Source organism: Choristoneura fumiferana, chromosome 7 (genome assembly GCF_025370935.1).
Source record: "Choristoneura fumiferana chromosome 7, NRCan_CFum_1, whole genome shotgun sequence".
Classification (NCBI taxonomy): Eukaryota; Metazoa; Arthropoda; class Insecta; order Lepidoptera; family Tortricidae; genus Choristoneura; species Choristoneura fumiferana.
In genome coordinates this window covers 4,660,796-4,677,624 of record NC_133478.1, presented here as the reverse complement: position 1 = coordinate 4,677,624, position 16,829 = coordinate 4,660,796, and the positions used below count along the sequence as shown (strand labels likewise).

The 16,829-nt window shown below is 36.9% G+C and overlaps 1 protein-coding gene across 1 annotated transcript in view; it reads left to right on the top strand.

Moving 5' to 3' along the window:
• LOC141429900 (uncharacterized) overlaps positions 1 to 16,772 on the top strand; it is a 43,929-nt gene extending 27,157 nt beyond the window's left edge. The window contains exons 4-5 of the mRNA XM_074090458.1: positions 15,848 to 15,990; positions 16,760 to 16,772. Of these exons, the coding sequence (XP_073946559.1) occupies positions 15,848 to 15,990; positions 16,760 to 16,772 (156 nt within the window). The remainder of the gene's footprint in view (positions 1 to 15,847; positions 15,991 to 16,759) is intronic.
• Positions 16,773 to 16,829: the final 57 nt, after the last annotated feature.

Here is a 16,829-nt window from a genome sequence, read left to right as displayed (position 1 = left end):
AGCCCTTTATAAAAATCTGTCAAATGTCAAATTTTTACTGGGTGAGCTTAATTGTATCTACCATATTAGGTGCATGTGGAAGAATTAGTATCATCATCACTACAAATGAACAAAGACCTCCCTTAAGAACGCTACAATGAATGACAACTCGCCTCTTGCATCCACCGGTTGCTCGAAACTCTCGCATCACAATGTCATCAGTCTACCTAGTGGGAGGTCTGTCAACGATTCGTATTCTGCTGCGTGGTCGCCAATCGCCAATCGAATCTTCGTCTCCCAACGAGCTATCTTGCGAGCGATGTGGCCCGCCTATTCGTTCAACTTGCATACTTTTCCAGCTGTGTTGGTGACTTAAGTTCTTCGACGAATTTCACGCAAAGAAACTTCAAGGATAGCTCTCTCTACATAGCTAGCAGAAAAATAGACTAAATTAAAATGTATTAAATAAAGGTTTAACTGCAACTCTACCACACTCAAGAGTCATATTATCAGTACCTAACCTAAAAAATTGAAAGTATATAGAGAGCTTAATTGTACTTAGTTGCTGAGTAAGACTGCTATTTTATTATCAACAATGATATAAAAATATGCGTCAGACATAATATCTTGTTTGCGTCAAAATTGGGTAGAAATAACGACGAGAGGGTAAAGGGATAAGTGGAACGGTAGTGAGTGTGTAACGTAGGAGTAATAAGTACGTGTAATGGAACCAAATATTATGTTGGTAAATTCTACACGCTGTTTATAAATATCTTTCCTCTTACAATTTTTGGATGATACCGACTTAGCTTACTTTTTCCGAAAATAAAAAACTACCTAATAGCTTTTGTATACATGGTGTTTCGTATTTTTTATCTCAATAACTTCATTTCTTTATGATTATAAGAAATACCCGCGCTGTTAGACTTTATTAATTTAAATAACACTGTACCAGTTTTGAATTAATGTTATGCGGATGAGGTAGAATCTTGTGCGGGAAATGCAGGATCTGTCTAACTTACGTCATCTTACTCTTTAATCCTTCGGTCAAGCAACAGTGCTTAAGTTGTGTATAATAAGACAACCGGGAAACTACTGACAAATGAGCTTACTACCTTAGTCTGCCAGGCTTGCAACATATCCGCAATCCGTTGTTACGGGAGCCTGCAAGTGCTAGTTTACCCTTTTAAATCGACAATCAATCAAGTCAGTTCACATCCACCCACCTGCTGAGTGAAGCACTATGTTTCATAAAAAAGTGAATCCCCAAATGTAATAGACCTTTGTATGTATGTATGTAAACTCTTTTTGTACAAAATAAGTAAACAAAAACAGATGACAAACAATGAAATAAAATAATGTACAAAGGCGATCTTATCCCTTTAAGGGATCTCTACCAGTCAACCTTTGAGTGGATGAGAGGAGCATTCAGTCAGGGACAGACAAAAAAGTGAGTTTAAAAATTAAAATAGATAGTGGAAGCTACAATACATTGCTTTAAATAATAAATATAATACACAAATTTATAAAAGAATCCTAACATAAAAATACACCTACTATATACAAATAATATTTGCAAAATATTTGCTACGAGAAACTCAGATATAACTATATATTTCGGGACTAAACGACTAAGTACCTGGCTGACCGAGCTTTGCCCGGGCTAAAACTCGGTAACAATCGTTTTTCCAGAGATAAGACCAAGTTAGATCGATTTTTCATCCCCGAAAACCCCTACATACCTACCAAATTTCATCGAAATCGTTGGAGCCGTTTTCGAGATCCCCGAAATATATTTATATATATACAAGAATTTCTCGTTTAAAGGTATTAGATAGGTATTTGTCAACTCATGACCACGGTCGCTTCAATGTGGCCAAAACGTCGAGGTAATTTTAACAAAAAAACAGTACCTAGTCGTGATCAAGTCCCAATTCCAATGTAGGAAACTCAGATTGGAACCTTTTCACTGCAAGTGTCTTGTTGACATGAACTAAAATAATTTCTTTGCTCACCCGCTACCTTAAGATAGCTAAGTTTATGCAAGATATGTGTGTTTATGCAAAACACACGCAAATCACCCATCTATCACCACCACTTCACTAAGCTGACGCGTTTCGAACTCAACCAGAGCTCATCTTCAGAGCAACACAACCGTACACCATGCTACCAGATGTTAGACTATAAACGTTTTCATTTGTCACTGTAACTCCCTAAGTACCCACCTATATTCTTGTTGACATTTCATACAAAGGAATCAGCATGCGTGATTTTTTTTTACCCTGGCATGCTATTTAGGTTTCTCGATGACACCTATAAACATTTTAATACTTACGTCTCGTGTAGTTTTGGTCCTGTGCCCTCGCGCTCACTTTCATCTTTCATGCTCTCTCTCATTTCCACGTGGATCCGGAAACAATCTAATTAACCGTTAATTAGGCCGCCAGCCCTGACATCGGCCATCAGCCGTCAACCAGTTAATACGTTATAATCCGTTTCCTGCTTTCGAAATCACTTTCATCCTGTAGTATTTTTTCGCATTTTGAATACAGATATAAGTTCAGTGGATAGATTACAGCAAAGTTAATTTTTTTTTTAAATTTATTCTTAAAAAAAAGGTACATAATTTTAGTTACATCACTAATTTCGCCAAACTATGACGTTTATTGGCGAATATTGCGCTCACTTAGAACAATTCATTAATTATCATTAAGGTAGTCATTTTATTTTGTTTTTAGCTGTTGCTTTTAGAGCTCTACTAGAGCCTAGAGGCTGCGTAATTATCTTCAATTCAAATAATTTAAGACACCTTTTGGTACCTTTAAAATTCGGATGTTAAAATTACTGAGCGGCAACAAATCTGGCCCTCAAATGTATGCAGAAATAAGTAATTTTGTATGTAGAATGGGCCAAATTTTGTGCCGCTGAGTATATAATCTTAATTACTTAAAGCTTATATTAAATATAATGACCCGGATAACTCACGTCTTAAATCGAGTTTAGCTCGACATGTTTCGGGCTAATCCGTAGCCCTTCGTCTTCGGAGCAACGCGACTCAGCGGCTGCTGCAACACGCGCACACAAACATGTCGAGCTAAACTCGATTTAAGACGTGAGTTATCCGGGTCATTATATTTAATATGAGTGAGTCTCACGGTAGTTTCATGTTCAAAATTACTTAAAGCTTCTCCGAGTTGCAAGCGTTTTCACAATGAGACAGATTCCTAAAATGTACCAATAAATGTATTACTCCTTGTTGTATCCACTGGTATTTGTATTGAAATTTATCCACTCATTTGTATGCGTCTCTTGCTTTGTAACGCTAATTTCCATGCCTTTACACGCCTTTTAATTTTACAATGGCGTGAAATAGAGTTAAGATCTATGCGTTTTCCTACTAACATAATAAAATGCATGTAAAAGTATTATTCATGTACAAATGTACATTGATGGAGACAATAGAGGAACGTTAAGTGTTGGCTTATTTGGTAGAGACCACCAAGTAGGTGATCAAGTCAGTTCCTACGGCTATTAAGCACGGACGATAAGAATACCTAATGATCACGCGGCGTTACGACCGGACTATTAAAGTAAGAAGGAAAACTAAGATCGGATTTAAACTTAGAATATTCCTGGATTTCTTTACTGAAATGGTCACGAACTCACGAGCAAAGCGAATTGGAACCCGTAAACTAAACGTTACGAGCTTTTTTATCGCAAAATTTTTACGCGTAAACCATAGAACCCTACTTCACAACGAAATTTTCAATCGAATCTGGAAAACGAGTGAATGTGGCTAGAATACTACTTCTGGATAATGCAAGCGAAAATATCAGCGACTCCATGTATCCCGCGTAAAAATTTTGTGCGTCAAAATATTACGCGTAGGATAGATTTTTCTTGTAAGCGAATAAGCGTTTTATTTAGGTTATTAGGAATACATGTGAAACGTTTGATGAGTTTATTTGTTAATTGCGCGTTGATGTCATACAAGTATTAACTATGATATCATCTACATAGAAATACAAAGGTCATTAAACTTTATTTAAACCGTTTGGCTAAGTACGTAAAATTTTCAAAGTATTTTATACTGCCTTGTAAGTTGTTAAAAAAAACAGTGTTCGAATTATTGAAATTTGATTCATTCGAACTTTTATGATACAACATGTCACATTAAGTTTACGGCAATGGCATGTTTCCATCGTTTACCAAGATTTAGAGCCGCAACAACACTAATGTGTTAATCCTAATGGCATAAACTAAAATGATTGAATTTCATAGGGACACACTGATTGAAATGTAACTTGTCTAATTTTAATTAGATGCGCAGAAAACGAAGTAGTTTGGTACAAATGTGAATTTATTCAAACAATACTTGCCTTTATCCACGGCTTTACCATTAGTTCCGATAGTCACTAAAATCCTGTGAGAATTCCCAAAACTTACATTATGATTCTCAAAATTACAGGAAAAATAAATAAGTAATAATAAATTCGCTCCACAGGTGACCATAGTAGGGCTGGCTCTTTCCTCGGTCAACGTTTTGGCATTGCCATATACAACTATACTATAGGAAACGCAGCTAGCCTTATGGGTACCCTGCCCAATAGCAGCGACTTGGGTGATATTTGTAAATATAGATTTTTAGGATTAGAGTAAGTTAGTTTTAGTTATATTTTTATTTCTTTTTGTTAATTATTGTATACATTGCGTGTTATGTAATAAAGAAAAAACTACAGGTAGACTAGACTTAGATGTTAAGATTATGCGATTTTAGATAAATCCCGCGGAAATATCGGGATAAAAGTAGCCTATGTGTTACTAACCTATACATAAAGGTTCACACACACACATGCATGAACACTTACTCAAAAACTTTCGTAATAATTGTAATATTAGGACGAGCCAAATCAAACAAAATGGGTACAGTCGAACAAATTGAATCATGACCCAGGGTGGAACCTTTTATAATCAATTACTCTATGATTTCCTTGACAAAAGTATGAGATGTCAACATGACATTAGTAGCACAAAGGTTCCTCCCAGGGTTATGATTCAATTTGTTCGACTGTACCTATGTCAAAGAGTCAGGAAAACTTTTTTTTTAATGTCCTCGTGCTCTTGGCGCATTTAGCAACAGACAAAGTTATGTATGAGAGAAAGAAACATTTATTTTCATTATGTATGTTGAAAATTGTTGTAAAAGAGAACATGATTTTTTCGAGTGTAAACTTAATAAGTCAACATCTCCAAAATGGCTTGTCACGAATAGTGTAACGTACACAACAATACGTATATTAAAGTTCGTTGACCCGTATCGTCTCGCATCGTCTTGGATTGCGCAATGCGTATACAAATCATAGGTGAAGCAATTTAGAATGCGATGTATGACCGAATCCTTCGAAGCCGGAATTAATCTCCAACATCATCATCATCTGTGAGAACACAGGTTGGGATTTTTTTCACATTCGTTTACATTACGGACACGTAGCAAAAAATTCCCAGTATTTCGCATCCGCAAAATTTGAACTTATTCTAATGAAATTTTGCCCACAGATAGTTTACCTACATAATATGTCTTGACACGAGATGTCTTGATACGAGATGATTATGACATGTTCCGTGCGTCAAAAATGGAACCCTTATAGGATCATTTTGCTGTCCGTCCGTCCGTCTGTCTATCAAGACCCTCTATCTCAGGAACGCGTAGAAGTATCGAGTTGAAATTAAAACCATATACTCAGGTCTACAGTCCCTTGAAGCTATATAAAAATCAAACTTCTAATCTAAGTCAATGCAGTTAAAAGATACAGCCATTAAAAAGGTATTTGAATGACCCAAACTGCGTACATTTTGCTTATAAGAGGGGCTTTGCTATACCAGATATTGATAAATACCTATAAATGTGTACGGAACCCTTAGTGCGAGAGTCCGACTCGCACTTGGTTGGTTCTATTCTTGTGTTAGCTTGAACCCGGCTGTGTATACAAAATAGCTTTAGTGTAATTTTCACACCTACGCCACTGTCACCTTGACAATGTCTTTCAAAATAAAATATTTTAAAACGAAAAAGAATATCCGGCAATCACCAATTGGCGATTTATGATCATGGTTTGTTATTTTAACAAAGCTCTTGCAAATCCTTTTGTTTGGCTACAATTTTTTGCCTAATATTTTTAAAGTAGGTGTTGGCCGCGATCCCGTGCTTAGAATTCCTTTATCGCTATCCCGCGGGAACTATGCAATTTTGCGGGATAAAACTATCCTATGTCCTTCCCCCCTTGAAAAAGCCGTGGTGGCCTAGTGGTTTGACCTATCGCCTCTCAAGCAGAGGGTCGTGGGTTCGAACCCCGGCTCGCACCTCTGGGTTTTTCCAAATTCATGTGCGGAATTACATTTGAAATTTACCACGAGCTTTGCGGTGAAGGAAAACATTGTGAGGAAACCTGCACAATCCTGCGAAGCAATTCAATGGTGCGTGTGAAGTTCCCAATCCGCACTGGGCCCGCGTGGGAACTATAGCCCAAGCCCCCCTTGTTCTGAGAGGAGGCCTGTGCCCCAGCAGTGGGACGTATATAGGCTGGGATGGATGTCCTTCCCAGGGACTCAAACAATCGAAATATACCGATTTTTATCTAAACGTAACAAACAAACTGACAGAATTTCAAAATTTCGCATTTAAAATATAAGTGGGATGTTATATAACTGAGAAGAGTTTAGCGATTTTTATGGCTATACCCATCAGTGGAAAAACAGAATCCTTAAAGCATAACTTCTTTTTAACCCCTAACGTAAAATGAGGGCTCTTATAAGTTTGACGCCAATGTCTGTCTGTGGTATCGTAGCTTTCAAACTGAAAGGCCGCCTTCGTTGCGGTTTTAGACTTAGATCATTTAAGATGGGATGAGCCTTTGACGTACCTTTACTTTTTCTGCCAAATACGTAAAGCACGTATAGCACACTTCTACGCATTGCCGCACACTCATGTTAAAATAAATTGCGTTCCTACAGATGCCTACCAAAACAAAATAGTGACACAAATGTAAAGAACGCACACCAATGGACATGTTGTCGTAATCACAATGATTTTTAAACGAACACTTACACTCGATCTAGTGATGTGGCATGTGTAAAGACCGATTCAATTGAGTGGGCATCAAAGAAAGAATGAATGACTGAAATTAAGTTAATATATTTTAATTGAAAGTGGTCATCATTTAGTAAAAAAATCACGAATTTTAATAGTTTTTCACTGCGGATTCACCTACTCATAATTTTATTTCAGAGAATTGTAGAAATCCGATTAATTATTGATTTATACGCCTATAAAGCTAAATAAGAGGGTTGCTGAATGTAGTGGAGACAATGTAAGTACTAATTTATTCAAAATCTGGCTATAAGTGAAATCTGTGTTACCAATGATTAGGTCTGTGAAGCTAGAAATTTCCTGCGCCGCAGTGTCCAAAAGTGTTGTTAGGTTCTAGCGGCCATAAGGCAATCTTACAAATGTCGTACAAATTCCTATGAAATAAATATTTTGTATATATCTAAACGCGTAAGCGGTAGGTACAATAGAGTTATGCTCTGATGATGAAGTTCTGAGAGGAGGCCTGTGCACTACAGTGGGGCGTATATAGGCCGAGATGATGATGAGACTACTTCGATCTCCTTAGATTTTGATAGATTTATGATGGCGACTGTACACTATCAGTAGATTAAAACGTAATTACAAAAAATAATTACAAACATAATTTTCATTTTTCATTTGTATACATTCGAAACAAGATAGCTCGAAATGATGTGAGCAGATGACGCTCGATCTTTTAGGAGCCCAAGAACCCGGTCTGCGGCACAATTTAGTTCATTGGTCTTTAGTTACGGGTTATTTCCAAAAAAGCTGTTAACAATTATTATTATTGAATCTATGGCAGATTCAATAATAAGCTACGGTATCACGACCTATGGCAAAACATATAAAACTTACCTCCTAGACATCTATAATTTACAAATAAGAATTCTAAAAAATATTGTTCCTCTGAAAATTAAATATAAATATAAAGATAATTATGGTCAACTATTTAAATACTGCAAAGTGATGAATGTATTCAATAAAATAAAGCAAGCCATAATAAGTGAAAATATTGATAAAATAGGATTACTAGAAAAACAGCGTAACAGGCCAAATAACTTACGCCATATACCCAACCGCCCGCTATATCGGGTCCCCAAACAATGTAATGAATATGGCAGAAGAGTCTGGAAGTGCATCCTTCCCCAACTATTAAACAATTTACCGTTGACAATTGCGAAAAAACTTGAAAGTAATAACAGTAAACAAATTAAAAGCGCGATTAAAAGATATTTTATAAAAGATATATTTAAGAGGGAAGGGACGGATGTGCACTCAGACTTAGGTTATATGTAAGATAAAGCAAAAACTGCATGCATGAAAAATAATGAATTATATTATATAAGAAATTAAATATCTACTCGCATGTATACTTAGACTAATTACGCGTGAGCAACTCAGTCTTTCGCTAATCGAGGCCACGCAAAATCCTTAAAATTAGGATTAAGGACTCTCTAATGATTGTAAAATGCTTTTTGTTCTTTTGCTTGAAATAAACAGCTTAAATTTAATTTTTTTTTTTTTTTTTTAACAATTTATTCCAAAAAACTCTGCAACAAAAACACCACAAAAAGATAAATTAAAGTTAAAATAACCCACAGGATAAACTTCATTCACTCCGTTCTTTCGTTCAGTTCGTTTGTGTCTCATCACTACCCTCGTGCCTAATAATGGTTTGTTATTATTCTGTCATTTACTTGGTAAATTAAATCTGTTATAATTAACGTTCTGGTAGCGTAAACTGATGATTAAATTACTTACGTGTGATAAGAAACGCCGTTTTGAACATGAAACTACCGTAAGAGATATTGTAACGGATAACTCACGTCTTAAACCGAGTTTAGCTCGACATGTTTCGGGCTATTTCGTAGCCCTTCTTCTCAGGAGCACGCGACTCGGCGGCTGGGGGGTGTGCGTGTTGCGGCAGCCGCTGAGTCGCGTGCTCCTGAGAAGAAGGGCTACGAAATAGCCCGAAACATGTCGCCAATATTTCGCCTCTGTGAAAACTCTCATTGCGACCACAAAACGCGCGAGCCGAGCGAGCGAAGCGAGCGTTCGGCGGCAGTGGCCGGCGAAGCGCCAGGACCTAATTTATTTAGGAAACAACATGGCCCTTGCCAGTGCTGGTTATGTAAGGTGGTTATGTACCTACGGGGAACAAGGGAATTGTGCCCAAAGGCCGGCCGCCTTTTCTCTTTGGATTGCTATGTTAATTCTTTGAGAGTGATAGCCCCTTCGGTCTCCAGTTGTGTTAACAAGGCGCCTCAGCAAATCTGATAGATCTTTAAAATGTAATTGATTAACTTAGTACCCCCTCCCCCTAGCCAAACCCAAGTCGCATGTTTGAGATTTATTCGTTGGGTGGTCTTTGTTACTCATCGTTGTCATATTTCACCTTAAAATGCGTCTAAAGTTGTTCCGAGAAACTTTTCCTACTAAGTATTGCGACGTGTTGACGTTACATACATACAGTAATTACACATCACGGTTGCAATAACAGATTGCTGTGTTTGCGCCTATTTAACGTTTAATTGGCAATCTGACTGCGACTACTTTAATTATTAAAGTTTTATTTATTCTTTATCCTGGGAAAGTATATAGTAAAGTTACCGTGTGGGTTGCTGACAAAGTTGTGAGCAACAGCTAGTTTGCTATCTATTGAAACACCTTTGAATGTATCTTTTTTATTGCGTTGACTTAAAAGTTTGTTTCTTTAGTGCTCTAGTGAATATAATTTCAGCTTGATACCTCCATGCATTTCTGAGAAAATAGGTATTGACAGACGGATGGACGAACAGACGGACAGCAAAGTGATCCTCTATTACTTTTTGCCAACTACGGTACGGCACCTTAAAAAACAAACGAGATGTTAGTATGCATTATTAATTACTTAACTATTTATTATGTATGTTTGACTGGCTTATAGCGGGCGCCTTTAATCGATCTTTTAACTCGCGTAATTACGAAATCTTGCAATACGCAATTTGCGAATGGATCAATTCTGTCTTCTAATAAAATAAGTATGGTTTAATTTAGATTTCGATATACATAGATAATAGTTAACTATTTCAAAATCTGTTACCTACTAGGTACTAGTTCAAGAGAAGTGTTCAGTAACACTTTTAATGTCAAAAACGAGGTTAATATACATAAATGTAAGCAAAAGATGACAGATTGGTTGCAAACATCAGCATATGACGAATATGTACTCGTGGGTAATTGTCATTTTATGCGTCCTTGGGGTGAGAGCCTGGTGATCTGTGAGTCTGTGACCCACCTAGTTCAGACTCCAGTCTCTCGCAAAGGATTCTTCATGTTAGAAACTTGCGTAAACAAACTTTTGTGAAAATTTATCTAATGTGGTCCTTTCTGAGTTGATAAATAAATACTTTTTTATTATTATCCACATTAAATATTCTTCTAGTTATAAGCTTAAACAGCTAGAGCTGGACGGATTTGGATTAAATTTGTTAGAAGAAGTAATATCAGTAAATCACTTGCGTTAAAAGGATTTCTTCAATAGAATTTCATGGAGATTTAAATAAAAAATAATCGTTTTTCGTTTTGACATTATTTATTAACTAATTTATTGATCACCAAAAGCAGTACAGAGACATTACAAAAAAATATAATTATATATTGGTGTTATTATATTGGCGATTGGTACTAAAGGTTGGCACATTGATTCAGTTTCGCAAAGCGAAATGGCCAAGTGATCCAATTGCGCCACGCAGACTGCGCATACGCCGCTGAGGCAATAAATACATATAATTATTAAAATTGTCACTTTACTACCTTTTGGCCGCGGCTTTCGCGTGAAACATTAGATCCATATTATGACGTAGTCGAGTTAAAGTTCCAAGATTTTTAAATTGCCATGGAAAAACCTGAAAATGTACATAAAAATTGACAAGAAACAAGGTTTCCGCATGACAAAAAAAAAGAATAAGCTCGAAAATTGATAATTTGTAGGTAGGTAATTATGATAAGAATTCTTATTTACGGCTGCAAATTTACAAATGTAGATACCTAGAAGTTTTTTTTCTGTGCGAGAACCGACCCATATAAAATCAATGTGTATCGCAATTTTTAAACTGCCAAAGTATAAATTGCCTCTAAGAGCCACTGCACACCGGGTTTGCTAAACGCGCCGTCTAAGCGCGGTTGTATCTCGTTACAAACATGCATGAACGCACGCGAGCTCGGCTGCTCTTTTAACTATTAATTACTCTGTGGCTCTATGGAAAGAAAACGCGCTGTAAACGCGCGTCGACTGCGCGTTTAACAAATGCAGTGTGCAAAAGCTTTTAAGTACCTAACAGTTTTTCTCGTATCGCAATGGCTATGACTGTACTTAAGCAAACTATTCTGTAATAAGTAATTAAAACTTAAGCAATTCTTTGGTTGTTGTTTGTAATACTGGCGCTGATTGATGATTTTGTTTTGTAGAGTGGTAAAAGTTAGTTATGCAATGCAAAGCTACCTGACTCAATATCTATGGTTCAAACTTATGCTAAAATAACTTAACCAAGTAACTTAAATAATACCAACAAAAAGTTGGAAAACTCCCGACTTTGTCATTTCAAAGTTCAATATCTCAAAAACGGCTAAACCGAATTTGATGAAACATGCCTAAGAACCATTGCTAGTAAACCTGCTTTCAAATAAAAAAAAACGCATTCAAATCGGTCCACCCGTTTAAGAGCTACGGTGCCACAGACAGACAGACAGACACACACAAACAAACTTATAACACCCCTCTTTTTGCGTTGGGGGTTAAAAATTAAAACTTCTGGACTATATTTAACTTACTTACCTTTTCCAGTATTCCCATCGACAAACGTATACGAATCTACGCCGTGTTTGTCAAGAATCTCAAAAATCTCATCCACATCTTAAACTAGAACTTCTGCTTTCGAAAACTGAAAGCAATAGTTTTATCTGTTTTTTTTATATTCATCGCTGACTAATCGCTGCCTTCACTGAAAATGGAGCATTTTCTCTCACAAATCTTCTTGGTCTTGCTGCAGACATTGACGTCTTCAATGTCACTGACCTAGCAAGAAATCAAATACTGATCAAAACGAATCCAAACACGATATATCTGATATTTTATCAAGAGTGTACCTACTAGTGTTCTGGATATCCTGGCTGCAGCATCAGGCCGAGAATTCTATAATCTTGCATAGTTATATAGCATACATGGGTGTTTCAAAATTTAGGTCCCAAATATGTTTGAAAGTAAAGTAGGTAAATTAAATACCCATTATGCGTCTAAGATTCCTACCGCAGCGAACAAAAAAGCTGATGATCTTGAAACGGCTGAACTGATTTTGATAAAACATGTCTAAGAACCATCGCTAGAAAACCTGCTTTCAAATAAAAAAACCGCATTCAAATCGGTCCACTCGTTTAAGAACTACGGCGCCACAGACAGACACACATAGCGGTCAAACTTATAACACCCCTCTTTTTGCGTCGTGGGTTAAAAATTGAAAACCCTCATGTGCACAGGAATAATCTAGGACTGAAATGAATCCAGTTGGCTTCATCTAAACAACACGGGCCAGGCCAGCGCTGGTCTGTCTGGGGGTTTGGCGCCAGCGTTACTGGCTTCGTCCAAACCTTGCTTTATTTATACCTTTCTTTTGATATTGAGAGGCATTTAAGAGTAGAAATTAAAGGCGCCCGTGTTTTTATACCCGCCATATTTTTTACGCAAATTATCCACCTCGTGGAGGACCTACCAAGGCTGCGTCTTTCGGTGCGTGTAGCCACGCACCAACACATTGGCGCCAACTGCCGTCAGCTCTTCAGCCCACCTTCTTCCACTTAAGTTTGACAATAATTCTTGGGTCTATTCTAATGGGTCTTGGGTCTAATTCAATCTAAGCCAGGTGGAGGCTTATGGAATGGGAGAACTCAAGTAGGTGTTTACTGATTTGATCTTACAGAGAAACTCCGAGCATACAAATTTTCCATTGGTCTTTAAGCTCGTGAGTCCTCGCGTACTTTATAAAGAACAAATAAACTAAGATTACCGGCCTAATGCACTTTATAAAGCACAAATTGTTCATTGAATAAAGAATTTCAAGAATGTTGAAATAATATCCAAAATAACAAAGCTGGTGACCGACATCCCACTATCACACTGATATTCTAAATGCGAAAGTTTGTTAGTCTGTTTGTTTGTTTGTGACCTCTTCACGTCTAAACCGCTGAACTGATTTAGATGAAATTCGGTATACAGATAATTTGAGTCCCGGTGAAGGAGATAGAATAGTTTTTAATCCCGGAAATATGCATTGTTCCCGCGGGATATCGATAAAACAACTCTACGCAAACGGAGTCGCGGGCAACAGGCTAGTAAGTATTATTAAATATGCTTAACCTTGTTTTAAATAAGTTAAATTAAACTAAGAAAGTCGAAATCTCATTGTGAACCTACCAAACCGAAAGTACGAGGTCAATAATAAGTTGAACAGAACGATATACAACCGAGCTATAAATAAGTAAAACTTGAACTTTTCTCATTGCCCTCAGGGCTACCGTTAAACATTCCAAGTTGCTTACTCAAAGTCGAAGTTCACGTGCCAGTAACTCGAACAGCTTTATCAAAGAAGCTTTGTCATGATTAGATTATGAGCATGCATCGGGGTTTTCGGTGCGGGAATGATTTCAGGAAGAGTAGAGATAAACAGAGAGGTTAGTCTGAAAAAATCATATTATGCCTATGCCTAATGAACCTCTCTGCGAATTGTATACAAACTATGATACAATTTTATCTTAACTCATTTAGGGGGTACTTTAGCTTTACTACCAAGCCTTATAATATAATAATGAAAATAACATTAAAAATTACATGCAGTAGTAGTGTAGTTGACGCGATTTTCATAACAAAATACATATTAATATTTTTTCTATATTTGGAACAGTCAAGCTACAGCGTCTTTCTGTAAATATCCATTTCAACGAATTAAACGATCTTTCTACATCGGTAATTGTAATAGGCGCGAGTAGGGACTTAAGAACAGGTTCATATCTTAATGACTGATCTTATTCATTTATATAAATATTACGTTTTCATGTTTTTTTTTTCAATTAATTATTCGATAGGCAAAAACCTCCCACAGTGCATTCTGTTTTTTATGTCAATACCTACTCTTTGGCTAATGTCAAACATTCCCGCACCGAAAACCCCGATGTATGATTATGAGAGTGCACTAATAGTTTCCACCTGAGATGTGCGAGAAATCTGTCTTTCATGATCCGATAGAAATGCCTAATTTTCCTAATTTGAATTTAATTCACTTCCAGCGGCCAAATCGACTGAAAATTTAGTATACCTACATTTGGTTAAACAATAGCGATCGAGCAAGTAGCAAAAATATTATATAAAAAAGTAAACAATTAGCAAATAGTAGATTGTACAACGAGAGCCGACCCGAGCCGGTCGAGGGGAAAATGGGTTTAATGCTCGAGTTTTACACTCTGATTTTCACTTCGATGACGAGGAAAGGAAACAGCAACAGTGGAAACAATTGTTCACTTACTATGTACCTTTTATTCTTCACGCATTACTATTATAAATATTTTTTTTTAGTTTTATTCATCTATTTTGATTGATTTTTAGTTTTATATAAATTAAAAATTATTAAAAAAATATGTAAAATCTTCTTTGTTTATGACTATTTACACCTGATTGCCTTAAAAGGTCTTAGATGAAGATTTTACTTCATGCACTAGAGCATAAAACGTAATTTTATGTCGCCTACATCGACCTAGGATATAAAGTCGATGGTCGCCTACATCCAGCATAAACACGAACTGTACGAGCATGAGAAGTGAAAACTTATTTACGTCTTCTTGTAGTCTACACTCTATTTCATACACACCTTACAGTTTTAGTTCTTACACTGTGGTTTTAGTATACTTATCTGTAGACAGCTTCAATTGCAGTTCTCTTCGTCGGACATACTAATGCTTGGCTTTATTACGTTAATATATTTTATGTCTATTACATGCGCACGACTAAGTATCAGTGTCAAATAACAATGGTACGAGAGTCTCACGGCATAGACCCGAATTGGCCGGCATTGTTATTGATGTCGTTGACTGTATGGGAAATCATCAAAACCCTAACCATACGCAAATATTCTGTTGAATTCTCATATTCTATCGTCAAATGAAATTTCACGTAAAACTTTATACATTTTACTTCATTTACTCCTTTGTTTGATCAATAACAACAACCCGTGTAATTGAAAACCTCTGTGGCCCGCAACTGGCCGCTTATAGAAGAACCAAAGAAGAACAAATTCAAAATTCGAAATTATTGATTCTCTTTTGTTTTTTTTTCCGGTCATTAGCTCTACTTTGTAACAAGGCGTAGGCCAAAATTTAGTTTCTTTTAAGAGCGTTTATACCTGCTGAGCTGGCAACGTTGTATTTTTGTTATTTTTTACTAACTAAAATGCAACGTTGCCAGGTCAGCGGATATAAACGCTCTTAAATAATATTTTCGGTGATAATGATAACTTACTATTTCGAAAAGCTACTTTCATTATTTGTTGTTTAAAGTGATGTTACCAATCCGCACCCATTCTGAGAGGAGGCGTATGCCCAGCAGTGGGACGTATATAGGCTGGGATGATGATAACCTAGCCATCTACAGATACCATAGGGAAACTAAATATTTTAAAACTTGTTAAGACTAAACATACTTTTCTTCTTTCACAGCAAGGCTCACGATGGCCTATACTATGTCTGCCGATACTCTTGGCAGCATCAGTGTGTGGCAGCGACATCCTCATGATCACCATGGGAGGCACCAAATCACACAAGATGCCCTTCTGGGAGCTTGCCAGAGGTCTCATCAGAAGGTGCGTTGTTCATTTGTTATTCCTTTAGGTCGACTGAAGATGCTCATTTGTTATTCATTGAGGATTGCTTTCTGTCAAGTCGTAGTTTGTACGGAGGTCGTGATAAATAAAGGCTGCATTCGATTTATGGTGTCAGAGGTGAGATAAATGGTGAGGTTTACGTGTAGCTTTAGTTGTGTTACAATACAAATAAAAATTAAATAAGAAGGAAAAACAAGTTTAGTATATAGAATTATGTGAAGTAATTTATCGTTTCGAACTCAACCAGAGTCCATCCTCAGAACAACACAACTGATCACCAGGTCCTTAGCAATCCGTGCTGCGTGCTATAACCCCTACACCACTGCTGGACAGGAATCTTGTTACGAATTTTTCTTATGCATACATATCTCAGGTTGCTTATTTCTACTATGCTACTTAAGCAGCAGCACTAGCGACATCTATGTTTCGTCGAGAGACGTCACACTCTTTCGGAACTAACCGCTCACCCAGACAAGAGATGTCACTACTAATCAATCAAATTATGATTGGTTTTTTGGAGTCTTTTTGTATTTTTTATTTCAACTCCAAATTTGTTACTTTTACGGGTATCCCATGAAACCATATCGAAAATACAAACCGAGACATAGATGCACAGAAAAACCAGAAAAAGAGTCCAGCACTGACGGATTGCTGAGGACCTGGGTTCGATTCCCAATTATCATTATGAAGAAACCAATCATAATGATAGTTATGATGATGTTGATAAAAGTCCTCTTATTTATTTCAGGGCCACAACATAACCTTCATAAGCCCGTTCTCCCCGACTTCCACAGGGTCTGGAGGAGATAGCCCGGAAG